We start from the raw sequence: 13,565 nt of genomic DNA, 5'->3' as shown, positions 1-13,565 counted from the left end.
GTTTCTGAAACAAATGATATAGATAGAAAATTAATCTCTGTTTAGATGTCCGATCTTGACTCATGTACCTCTTGACCGATTTGCCACATATTTTAATTTAATTTTAATAGGAAAAACCCACGGAAAGTTTCCAGACAAAGCTGAGTTCCCAAGCTATTATATTAGAACATAAACTAAACAATTGACTACTTTTAAGTTTGTTACAGTACGAATAATACCCCAACAGTCGAGTTTTTCACAAAATATTTTCAAATATTTTCTGCACGTTACATTTTCCAATATGAGAATCCAAGTGATATTTCAAATTATTCAAAAATAAAAGATATTTCAACATTTACAAATATACAAGCAAATTCGAGTTTCTAGCAAAAACGCCATGGTCTTTTAACAAAAATTCCATGAATAATTCTGTGAAATCTTTACTTATAAATAATACATGCAGATTTTTCACAAAAATCGTATATATATTATTTCCCAAAGCTAATTTTGAACAAGATATTTTTATTTTGTTTAATCTTTGGATATAAAAATATCTTATAAAAATACCTTGTTTGACGTTTCTTACTCTAATACAGTAGTCGGTGATTATATTAATACGATGAAGACGACTTTTTATTAAGAATGCTTTAATCCCTAACAAGGATTTATTAAATTACAAGTTTAAAAGTAAACAACGTGAAGCTGTTTATTTACAACTTCTCTTGTTTACATGTTTATGTGTCTTCTGTTTAAAAGATTGGTATTAAATTCAAAATTGAAATAGAAAGTCGTCTTCATTGTATTGATTTACGACGACAACTGTAACATATTGTATACCTATACAGTGTAGATTGCATATGCCTATATATATGTTCGTTAATACCTAGAAGGAGAAATTCGTAGAAAAGATTAAATCTCTTCATGGCTGGAGCTAATCAATTTCATTCTATTCAGTTATTCAAATCCGAATCCCGCACTCCTCCACCCCTCCCCCCTCTCTCATCTCCAAATTAATCCCATCCCAATTTCATCAATCCTAATTTTCTTTCCACGTTAAAACCATTTCAATTTGATTCCATATTTACCATACATCTATCCAATTCCATTTTATTCGATCCCGAAAAAAACTTCATTCATTCTATCTCAATTATTCTTAAATGCAATGGAACTGTATACTCCATAGAGAGGAGGAACTGTCTACCCCATAGAGTAGGAGGAACTGTATACTCCATAGAGTAGGAGGAGCTCTCTACTCTAAAAAGTACCGGGAGCTGTCTCTTGTAAAGTGTACCCGGAGCTCTCTACTCCAAAGAATATCCGGAGCTCTCTACTGTAAAGAGTACCTAGAGTTCTCTACTCCAAAGAATACCCGGAGCTGTTTACTGTAAAGAGTACCCGGAGCTGTCTACTCGAGTTTTAGTAGCTGTCGACTGGAAAGAGTACCCGGAGCTGTCTACTCTGAAGAGTTTTAGTAGCTGTCGACTGGAAAGAGTACCCGGAGCTGTCTACTGTAAAGAGTTCCCGGAGCTGTCTACTGTAAAGAGTACCTGGAGCTGTTTACCGTAAAAAGTAATCAGAGCTGTCTACTGTAAAGAGTATCCGGAGCTGTCTACTGTAAGGAGTACCTGGAGCTGTCTACTGTAAAGAGTTCCTGGAGCTGTCTACTGTAAAGAGTACCTGGAGCTGTTTACCGTAAAAAGTAATCAGAGCTGTCTACTGTAAAGATTACCCGGAGTTGTCCACTGTAAAGATTACCCGGATCTGTCTGCTTTAAAGAATACCGAGAGCCGTCTACTGTAAAGAGTACCCGGAGTCGGTGAACTAAACCCTGATTTCCCACACTTGAACCCAACAACCGTGCAAAACTGACCAACTAGATATATTATTAAATAATTCTAATGTGTACAGGGTTTCTATTTTCCATTCCACAACAGTATCTTGTTTTTTTTTTCTTTATTTATCTGTTAAGCCTACTTTTACCATAGATTTGCCCAGATCTTCAAAATGGACTTTGTAGTTCTAATACTATCTTGTTTTTAACAGATTTTTTTAATGGTGGTTTCTTTACAAAAATGACTTACGCATTTCTACTGCAGGAAAAATAAAGGAATTATCAGAATTAAACACTTTTAAACCTCGAAAAAACCCGATATTATCTTTCATAATATTGATCAGAAAAAGGTTTCAAGGTACTATTGTGAATCGGGAATTGCGATCTTTGCATGTAGGGTCACTTCAAATTACATTTAATCATGAAAAAATCAGAAAAATACTGAAATGAATGGGTTCAATACATGTTAGCATTGAAACACCCAGTAGTTTAACTAGACAAGTTCAATGTTCCCAGGCTATCCACTATCTAGGCCTAATTGGTAAATTCTAAATAACTAATTTTCCGGTTACAGTGTGTCCCAATAAACATGATAAATAAAGACGACTAATTTGACATTAAATTTGTCACATCAAAATAAGGGTTTCTCAAGGTTTGCTCAATATATATCTATATATAAACTTTGCTTGTTTGGGTGTTAGGTGTTTGTTTGTGCCTAATAAACGTCAAAACAACTAAACCGATTGTACCCAAATTTTTTGTTGGACCGAGGAGAGGTTTTAGGATGAATAGAATTTCAAAAATTTGCCTTAAAAAAGTTTGAAAATCCACGAAAAAATATTTTTTGATCTGCAAACTTTTTTTTTTAGTTTTATAATGTATACAAAGAGAAAATGCTCACAGGTAAAGCAGCAATTAAAAAATGAAATAGAAAATGGGCGCGAAACGCCGTGAAAACCTAGTTTTTAAAAGGAAAATCTGGTTTTGTAAACTAGGAATGTTTGTTTAATTTAATTAATATTAATTAAAACGAGAATGAATTCAAATTGAAGAAAATAAAAGTATCTCGCCCTGGTTAGTCCAGATTGAACAATAATATGCAGTTAAAAATTATGTCTAAAATGTCATGTCGTGTCATGATTTGGGAATCTTGTTGTTTATTAGAAGTATTTTTAAAAGAACTGTCATTAGTTGCATATGTATTTATAGTGTAGTTTTAACTTTCAGACAGAGTATTCACAAATAATGTAACATTAAGGACGACCTATCAAACTCTTTAAACAAGACGAATTGAACGTGCAGGCTATTAGTATTGAGCTTTACAAAAGGTAAAGGGCAAAACTACGTATAGCTGCGGTGAAACCCGTAAATGTTTAGGAAAAAGGCTTTACAAATTCCGTACAGTCGTCTCTAAGGTCTCAAACCTTGTTGGTAAACATGTAAACCTGTTTTCTCACGTTTCCTTCTGCGGTCATTGATTTTTTTTGCAATGTATTAAATTCAAATCATACAAATAATGATTTTCTTCTTTTTAAACCATGCTATTCGCATAAAAATATAATATATATCTGTTAGACGATGGACGAACGTAGTAAATTAATTAGAATTGTTTGACCTAATGTACCGATGTAAAAAATGTTAGAAGCTTATCAATCATTATCAATTAAGTAAGATCTATTCACTAATTTATTCACTGTTATTTTTGTTTGTATGCATAAAGGTTTAAAGAATTTGTTATATTCACTGTTGTTTATATATGTATAATATATATGTGGGTGTGAGTAGAGCCTGCAACTTGAACTGAGCTGAGCTCTTCTACAGCTCTCCACAGCTCACTGGCTCACTAGCTCACCAGTCCGAGATTAGATTTTCTGCTTTGGGCGGTGCTCTGGACCCTACCACAATATGCAATATAGGTATCTATCTATCTATATTTGTACCTATCTGTCTATCTATCTATCTTTCTATCTATCTATATACTTTTTTAACTTTAAATCCCCCTCCCCTCCCTAGGTATGTGTAAGTTAAGCGAAAAATTAATTCAGGTGTTATAAAATATGTACTATATCTATACCATCTATATTTCTGTCTGACTGTCTTTTTAGTATTTATCTATTTATATTCTAATTTATTACCTACCACCCCCCCCCCGGACGTAATAATTAGAGAAAAATTTCATGGTCGCTGTACAGTGTACAATGTACAGAATACAAATACAATGTACAGTGTACACTACACACATTTAACCGACTAAAAATATCTCATCTTGTACAGTTTACCCTATTACTCAATGTATAGGTGGTACTGGTAGATAAATATTGTTCAAGGGTTGCTTACTTCACACTTTCCGAGGCTATTGCTCCTTCCAAAAATAATGGGGAGGGGGGGGGGGGTATAATGGGGAGGGAGGGGGATAAACCTATACAATCGGTTCTTTAGACTTACATCTTTCGACTAATACTTCCAACCTCTCTGAGTTATATACATATCTACTTATCTATCTTCCTATCTATCTAGTTACCTATCTGTATAACTAATATACCTTCTTAATGTCTACTTATCTACCTATTTATCTATCTAAGCCTATCTAGTTACTGATATGTGTAACGGCAATCTGTAACATCTACTAATTTATTTATCCATCTATCTATCAAAGTCTATCTAGCTACCTGTCAGTGTAACTAAATCTACTTACCTATCTATCTGCCTACCTATCGGTATATCTACTTATCTATTTATCCATAAGGAACGGTTCCAACTCGATCCAAATATGGTAATGCAACAGTAGGTTGTCTGGGGGTGGGGGGGAGTTCAGTAATTCATATTCTATGATACAAAGTTGAAATTGTGAGAAAAAAATATATTTTATTTATAAATAAGGTACATAAGGTTAAGACATCTAAAATTTTGGCACGTATTACGAAATCATTATTCATTAATAAACTGAAGTGAGACCGATACAACCATGGAATAGCATGATGAGATAAGTAGTGATTTGAAGCAGTAGAATGAACATTAAACACAGTAATTGAGCAGTATACACAGAACCATTTCACTTAATAAGTTGATTTTAATAATATTTACAAAAATAAGAAAAATATTGTTAAATGTCGTCTTCCTATTTCACAGGTTTATGGGTTCAACTGTACCATGATACTGTAGTGTGTAGTGTCTAATCATTATCTCAAGTTATGTAATAATCTTGAACAGGTAAAATCGCAAGAAGTTTTTATAAACATAAAGAAATTTCATCAATTGTGTAAACAATTTTACCATTGTTTGAGTCAATTCCAGGAACGTTCATGATTCCTTTTTAAATTTCATCAATTGTGTGTACTATTTGCTCATTATTTAAATATTGTCACATTTGGAAAAAAAACGATGACACTTAATTTTCACACTGAAAAAACCACCTAAAATAAAAATGAAAATAAGGAAACCCTGATAAAAATACTAATTATTACAAGTTTATTACAAGATTATAATCTAACTACGGGAAGAATTCTTGTTAAGAAGTTTTGATTTGTTTTCATCATAGGTCCACTGTAGAAACTTTTAAACCCTGCATATTATTCCTAAAAATAAATCAAATTTCATTTGACAGATTATTATAAATTTAATTTGAAAAAAATCACAATTTAAAGAATATATTTGAAACTAGCTCAAGATTTTTGAGAAAAAAAAAATCGATGTGAAAAAAATATTACGATTTAAAAAATCAATTTTTTAGCCTATGTTACCCCCCGGTTTTCCTCTAAAAATGTCGGCCCATTCGGTGAAGCCGTTTGGCCAGGTATAGCTGACATATAAATAAATATATATCTGAGCAAAGTGCTTTATATTTGAAACAAAGACGAGATTCTTTGTCATCAATGCATTATCATAATATTCTCTCAGAGTACACCCTAGTTTACTAAATTATATACAATTGCAGCAAGAAAATATACATGAGACTAAGAAAATAATTTCTTTCCTAACATTCCTAATTTTAGTATCCAATAATCTTTGCAACCTGATATCATATATCTTTACTGTTACGAACTATGGATTCAGTAAAACTCAGTCTAATATCAAAGGTTTACGCCCTAGGTTGCGAAGATATAGGGATTGGAAAACAGATTGAGTTTAAGCAAAGAATCAGTTTCTTTGTCAAGAATCGAAAATGTCGACATGTAACTGGTCGTGTTGTTTATTAAAGTATGTTTTTTCTAAAATAAAAATAAAAAAGTAATGTAATTATCGCTGTATGTAATTTTGGTTTTAAGGAAAACCATGGAATCTATGAACTCGGATTTAACAGTTCAAATCTTATCCCAGAGAACAGTGACTTTCAATCCCAATTTGACCTATTAAATTTTCATATAATTTTTTAGCCTTTTCTGTTTTATACTTTTTTGACGATAAAAAGACAACTCCGTAAGTTTAAAATTTTTTGAATTTTGGACCATTAAATTCTAATAGAGGAAACCCAATGCATCTCGCCCAGGTTTAATGTACCTGGTATCAAAGTATGTAGTATCACAAGCATCATCAGGCTGAGGTACAAATGGAGCAGTTTGGTCCAGTATATGGTCCCAGTCCATACCCTACAATATATATAGTTTAATCCAGTATATGGTCCCAGTCCATACCCTACAATATATATAGCTTAGTCCAGTATATGGTTCCAGTCCATACCCTATAATATATATAGTTTGGTCCAGTATATGGTCCCAGTCCATACCCTACAATATATATAGTTTAGTCCAGTATATGGTCCCAGTCCATACCTTATAATATATATAGTTTGGTCCAGTATATGGTCTTAGTTCATACCCTACAATACAGTGCCTGGACTTTATTTCATTTTGATGCAGATCCCAATCCTAGATCCGCTCTGAAAGTAATGGATCCGAATCCTAGATCCGCCTTGAAAGTAATGGATCCGAATCCTAGATCCGCCCTGAAAGTAATGGATCCGAATCCTAGATCCGCCCTGAAAGTAATGGATCCGAATCCTAAATCCGCTCTGAAAGTAATGGATCCAAATCCTAGATCCGCCCTGAAAGTAATGGATCCGAATCCTAGATCCGCCCAGAAAGTAATGGATCCGAATCCTAGATCCGCCCTGAAAGTAATGGATCCGAATCCTAGATCCGCCCTGAAAGTAATGGATCCGAATCCTAGATCCGCCCTAAAAGTAAAGGATCCGGAATCCGGATTAGTTGTCCTGGAAATAACTTTTTAGCAGGCTATGGTTGATCCGCATATTTTGCGGATCCGGATCCAGAAAGGCAAGTTGTTACGGATTCAACGGATCTGGTGGTAAAATCTCTAATCTAATTAAACTTACCTTCATTAAACCATATTCCCTGATTGTCTTCCCATTCGCCCTTTTCTCCGGGTCCAGGGTAAGGAAGGCGAGGATGGCCTCCACAGCATTGTCCGACAAGGCCTCTTCCCCCTCCGGCCACTCAATGTTGAGGTTGAGTATGTTTTCGAACACCAGCTTGATACTGGAGTCGTTGAAGGGAGGTATACCGGTCATAAACTCATACAGACATACACCCACAGCCCACCAGTCTACACTAGAGTCATGTCCTGAACATTCAGTCATTCCTTCATTTATCCTGATATTCGACTTTTTAATCATTCATTCTATGTTTTTTTTATTTATTCAGGCTCTCATTCAACCATTTTCTATACTTGAAACATTAACATTATGCTTGCGCTACAATGTTCGATTGAAAACCTTATTCGTTCAGAACATTCCAGCGAACATGCTTTGTATGTTTCGTTTTCTGTTTTAATCAAATCAAATCATGCTGTCACTTCTCAAGGAGTACTACTATCCCCCCCCCCTCCCTACTTGAAATGAATATACTAGTTCAAGTCAAAATTGAAACATAAAAAAGTTGTCTTGAAAATAATAGACTAAACTATCCTCAAACCTTATCACTTAGGAAAACCCAGTGGTACCGTGTGACCCAGAAAATTGTGGTATTATGATTTCAAATAGTCCTGACTTATATCTCTTGGTTAATCGATTGTTAATTAGTTAATTGTGGTCTTATGATTTTAAACCTACAGGTAACTATTTATTTCAACATCAATAATATATATGCATGCAATTGATAAAATATTGTCTGTTCACTCCACATATTTATGGGGACCACTGTACTAATAGAAAAATTAAACTAAAGAACTTGATTTTTATAATATTTGTACCTTGTCTAAGTAGGAGTTCTGGGGCTAGATAATCTGGAGTACCCAGAATCCGAGCATCACTTTGAACTCCAACTTTACGTACTACACTCTTAGGAGTCCGCAGGGGAGTCTGAGGGGGCATACGAGGAGTTGTTGGGGGTTGTGGGGAGTAGTGGAGCTGGATTGGGGAGTTATGCAACGGGCTTTTAATGCAGGAGAGATGATCTAGATCGGATAGACTCATTGGAGTGCTCATGCTAGGTTTCTAAATGAATATTAAGTTTTAAAATGTAATATAATGATTTGACTTTTCCTGGGCATGCTACATGTTCACAATTGAGAGTTTTTATGAAAATATGATTAATTAAAAAATAATTTCGAAAAGTTATACATTTTTTTTTGTATCCATCAACCCTACTTTATTTCATAAAATAATAATAAACAATATTTTGCAAGCTACAAAGATTGTAAATTTTTTTAAACTTACTTAAAATTGCAACGTGCTTAATTCTGGCTCAAGTTAAATGGGGATATCGGCAAACTACTGCATGAGAGCCAAAGAGAATAGAATATATATTAGAGGGGAATTTAAGAATCCCTCGGTATGAATTTTTTCAGTCCCTTTCAGCCTGAAAGGGAGTTCAAAGTGTACAAATCATGTAAATGTTCACAAAATATATGCAGTAGAGTACATTAATACAGTATGTTCCCTAGACTATCCATTCCAATTTCGAAATTTTTAAAGCTGTTAAATAAACTTTAAATTGAATTAGGTGAATAAAAAACATTTATAGTTATAACGGAAAATCATCGTTTGTAAAGTGAAAGGCATACAGTCTATGTGAAATGATCATTTAATTATGAAACCAGCCTATTTCATATTTTTGTGTTCCAGAGTCCAAAACTAAAGAACGAAAAGATTTGACTTAAATTTTAAGTTCATGGTTAAATGCTACTTCTGACTTAATTTAAACCTGAACTTTAACCGTGAGGTTAAATATTTAACCCTGTGGTTAAATATTTAACTCGCCGAAATCGACGAGTTAAAATTTAAACACATGGTTAAAATCTTAAAATCCTGCATTTCCCTATGGGTCTATTATTCAATCATCATTCAGTTGAGAAAGTGGCATTCAACTTTACGATATATTTAAAAGTGAAAACCTTGTTAAAGAAATTTCACGTTTCAGATTAATTAATTTTTGCATGTAAACCCAAAATACGGTTGTAACTCGAAATATGTTTTGTTTTCGGTTACGTAATCAGCTGATTAGCGAAGGTTACGTAATATTCTCCGTAAATCCTTTTCTCTGATTGGTTCAGATTTTCCCGGGAAATTCAAATTTAAAATTGAGAAAGTTTAATATTTAAGTAGCTACTCATTATTTTACAGAACTTTTAACCTCGAACTTAAAATTCGCGCATTCTTTAGTTTTAGACTCTGGGCCCAAAAGATTATATAGCATTAATAAGTGAAGTACACCTGCAGTATGGAAACAGTACAACAAAATGCCCGTTTTACACTTTTTTCTTGTAAATTCCACTCTAATATATATCCTATTCTCTTTGATGAGAGCGTGTACTACAACTGACTAGTGATGTGCTTTCTGTTGGTTCCTTTATGTCGTTATTTTGTCTATATTTTCTTCCGAGTAAAAATTTAGCATAGATGAATAAGAGAAAATATTGGAACAGATTTCCACACACAGGGAGACAGAGAGAGGTGTAGGGGGATACGGGAAATACCCCATGGCTTGTCTAACAAACTAACCTCTATTTGTTGTGGTGAAGGAACAGGTGTAACCCCTGCCGGAGTCAGGAACTTGACAGCTTTCATCCCTTTCAGATGTTTTATATGGACGGGAACTGCAGAGAGAGGAGTTGAATTCTGATATTCAGGTTTACCGTGCTCCTGCTTAAACAAATATTAGGTATATTACAGTTAATAATGCCCGTGGAAAAAAATTAGAAAAAAATGTTGAAAAAAAATATTTAAAAAAAATATATTTTCGAATTTTTTTGGCAGGGTATACGCAGTATATATATATACGAATGTTAAAATATCCAAAAACGTTTACAATTTTTTCCCGGAAACCCCTAAAAACCAAAAGAAAACATAAGTCGAGTTGGATTAACATTTATCATGTTTTGCTTGAAAAACAACCGAAATTTGAGAAAAACCGAACAAGTTGGATTTTTTATGGTTTCTTGAATTTAAATCAATATTTACGAAAAAATTTCTGTTCCGCTTCAATCCTATTTTCTATTAATCTTAAATGATCGAAAAACCGGAATTTTTTTTTCTCAATTTGAACTGAATATTTACCTTTTCGCTCCCTCCTGACCCATCACTTGACTCACTGCAGGTGGATAATGTTTGATCTCGGACACATTCACTCCCTGGAATGGATTTACTCCCTGACTTGGATCCACTTTCACTCCCTGACATGGATTTACTCCCTGAGTTGGATCCGCTTTCGCTTCCTGACATGGATTTACTCCCTGACTTGGATCCACTTTCACTCCCTGAAATAGGCTCATTCCCTGACATGGATCGAATATTAGATTCAGACTCCGAAATTCTCTCTAATCTGTCCATTTTAGTTTGAAGGTTCGCTAGTTTAGTCTCCGTTCTCTCCGTGGAGTTGAACTCATTGCTGTGATCTTGAATTCTCTGAGCCCCAAGAAACCCTGAGCTTTGAGCGTGCGCAAGCTGTGAATAGTTATCTTTTCCTTGAATCATTAGATTAGGACAGGATCGTTTCCGAAGCCGGAGAATATCCGTTATATCCTGAGTTAGCCCCGTGTGAGAATCCCCAGATCGGATTCTTTTTCGGGTCGGAGCAATCGGAGACTTAAACCTTTGCAGAGTACAGGGTTCGATAGGCTCCCTACTCTCATCTTCTAGGATATCGCTCCCGTGTAATCCTAGTTCAAGTCTAGCAGGAGACATGGACAGGTCCATGTGATCCAGGACAGAACTTGATCTATCCAGCTCACTTAACTCTAGACCTGAGGAAACAGATGCTGGGCTCATTTCCAGTCTCTGGGGCTCCGAGGGGGCCGGACTCATTTCCAATCTCTGGGGTGATGTGAAGTCCCCTGAGCTACGCTGAACCCTGTCTGGACTATCCTCGGATCCTTGAACACGCTCCGGACTGTCCTGGGAGCCTCGGGACAAAGAGAGGCGGGTCTCCAAGTGAAGATCACTGTCGAAGGACTCGTGAGCACGCATTTGCTCCGGGGATGCGCATCGAATACTCAACATGTTCTGCCGCGCTTGAGACTGAGATCTGACTAGGTTGGGCGGGAGCTGAGGCGTTGCTCGACCAAGCTCGGCTTTTAATTCTCCATGATTAGGATATCTGGGGGTAGGATTGGAATCTGAAAACCCAGCCCTAGCTCCAGAGGAGGAATCAGGAGGAGTGAGGAAGGTTTTTCCAAAGTTTGGATGAGTTCTGAAAAATTCGTCATTTAAAAGGAAATTAACAAAACAAACGCTTTTACAGATTGAACAACGATGATTTATTGGTTTCTTAGCTATAGGGTACCGTCGTTTGTGAATTGGATAAGCAACGCTTTAAAGACCATTTAAAAATAGTTTTGCAAATTCTTTAAATCTTAAAATTGAAACTAAATGATTTATTTAAAAAACACACCAAATTCTCCGATTAAAAATGATATCTACAAAATTTATTTAGGAGAATGAGGGGTGGGGATATAAACCACTGCCTACCTGTCTACGGGGGATATATTGGGATGAGGAGTAAGACTAGATCTGTAGAATTTAGGACTAGAACTCCGACTTGCAGTCGGGGATCCAAGATAGAAGGTTGGACTAGTTAAACATGGTTTCAAGGATTGAGGACTAGTTCTCCGATGCTCCGGGCTCAGCATCTCCTCCTGGTCTAAGGTACAGGAGCTAAACCTGGGTTGGGGGTAGTGGGATAGGTTGGAGATAGATCGAGGAACATAGTTCTCTTTATCCCTGCAGATTATACTGGTTAAACTTTGATCATTCAACAAATTGCTGGGATCAAAAAAAAAATATGAAATGAGTGATTTTCATGGATTTCATTAAAAGTTTTTAGATGAATTTAACAAACAAAGCATAATTTTAGGTAACCCTCTATTATTAACTAGAAAAACAAGGATAGCTCTCTTCTTCATGGTCAGACAACGGTTCATAAGGTACTGTTGTGAATCGGACATGCAACTCTATGAATGAAGGGTCCCTTATGTTTAGAGTTTATTTAAACTTTGATTGCACTTTAATTAATTAAAACAACCTAGCTTGGTTAGGCGGGTACAAACTACAGAGAACATTGTGATTTCTTATTTTTGATAATCAGTGCTTTGTATTAGAAAAAAGATAATTATGAAATGAAATTTCTTATTTTAACGTAAGATATCTATCAGAAACATAAATGCTTGTTTGCCAATGTTAAACACAAAAAACCGAAGGATTAAATTCTGATTAGAATTAAACCAATATTTTCCTGAAAACATCATCATTAGATGAACAGCTACTGAGGACGGAAGTATTCAAGTCTTTACCAGGGTTAACGGCTACGTCGAAATCAATCGTTTTATTCTAAATAATAATACAAATAATAATTATAAAATTTTTTTGGGGGAAATTTTGCTTTTATTAAAAGTACTTACCCCGAAATCTATTAATAATACCTACTCCCAAAATAAATGAAAAATACCTGTCCGAAATCTATTTAAACTACCAAACTAAAATAAATTAAAAATACCTACCCCGTAATCGATTTAAAGTACCAAACTAAAATCAATTAAAAATACCTACCCCGAAATCAAAGCTTGAAGAAGGAAGAGGTGGAAGTTGCTCACTTGATAACTCTAAATATTAAAACATAACAAAATGGAGGAAAAAAACAACGATATAAAATCGACAAATCAAAATGCCGAGTTTGATTGTATGTACATTGTACAATGTATTGTGCTTAATTTCGAGTTTGAATCTCTTACGTCTCAATTTTTATTGACAAAGTTAGACTTGGCGAGTTTTGTGATCTTGGTTTTTAGATTAGACTTTACTCTTAAAGGGACAGTAAAGGAAAAATGAAAGGGGGTATAGGCTGAAAGCTAATCACTTTAGCTCTTGATCTCGACCCATGAAAGTCATATCTGATGTTCCTGTCTCGAGAAATTGATATACAACTGTGTCAAATCTATACGAAAATTAATATATATTGTAGAAGCCTGACTTTTAGTTATAAGAAAATATGATTTTGTCCTACATGTTAAAATTAGAATTGAGTTTGCATAAATGCGCAAACAGTGGCCGAATTTAAAGAATTTGAGCGGCGGTTTAAATTTAAGCCGCGGCTTAAATATGGTTGGTTCCATATCAAATGTTTCAAGATTTAAGCCGGCGCTAAATTTAAACCGGGTTTTGGCGGATTTTGCCGAATTTAAACCGCGGCTCAAATTCTTTAAATTCCATCTCAGTTTCACTGATATTTCGTAAACTTGTTCAATCTCGGATTTTACACTAGTCATTCTTAGTATGTTAAATGAGTAACATATGAATAAATAAACT

General features: G+C 34.8%; 1 protein-coding gene across 1 annotated transcript in view; it reads right to left on the bottom strand.

Annotated features, from left to right (window-relative positions):
• Window positions 1-4,649: 4,649 nt before the first annotated feature.
• The window catches only part of LOC111696892 (serine/threonine-protein kinase greatwall), a 16,593-nt gene continuing 7,677 nt past the window's right edge, over window positions 4,650-13,565 (bottom strand). Inside the window, exons 12-20 of the mRNA XM_023466668.1 lie at window positions 12,810-12,862; window positions 12,496-12,590; window positions 11,733-11,984; window positions 10,323-11,454; window positions 9,768-9,911; window positions 8,018-8,261; window positions 7,143-7,390; window positions 6,308-6,396; window positions 4,650-5,385 (exon numbers count right to left, since the gene is read on the bottom strand). Coding sequence (XP_023322436.1) covers window positions 5,343-5,385; window positions 6,308-6,396; window positions 7,143-7,390; window positions 8,018-8,261; window positions 9,768-9,911; window positions 10,323-11,454; window positions 11,733-11,984; window positions 12,496-12,590; window positions 12,810-12,862 — 2,300 coding nt within the window. The 3' untranslated portion in view covers window positions 4,650-5,342. The remainder of the gene's footprint in view (window positions 5,386-6,307; window positions 6,397-7,142; window positions 7,391-8,017; window positions 8,262-9,767; window positions 9,912-10,322; window positions 11,455-11,732; window positions 11,985-12,495; window positions 12,591-12,809; window positions 12,863-13,565) is intronic.

The sequence above is a fragment of the Eurytemora carolleeae genome, unplaced genomic scaffold (assembly GCF_000591075.1).
Source record: "Eurytemora carolleeae unplaced genomic scaffold, Eaff_2.0 scaffold186, whole genome shotgun sequence".
Taxonomy (NCBI): domain Eukaryota; kingdom Metazoa; phylum Arthropoda; class Copepoda; order Calanoida; family Temoridae; genus Eurytemora; species Eurytemora carolleeae.
Note: the sequence above shows the minus strand (reverse complement) of the source record. Positions and strands in the feature narration are given on the sequence as shown.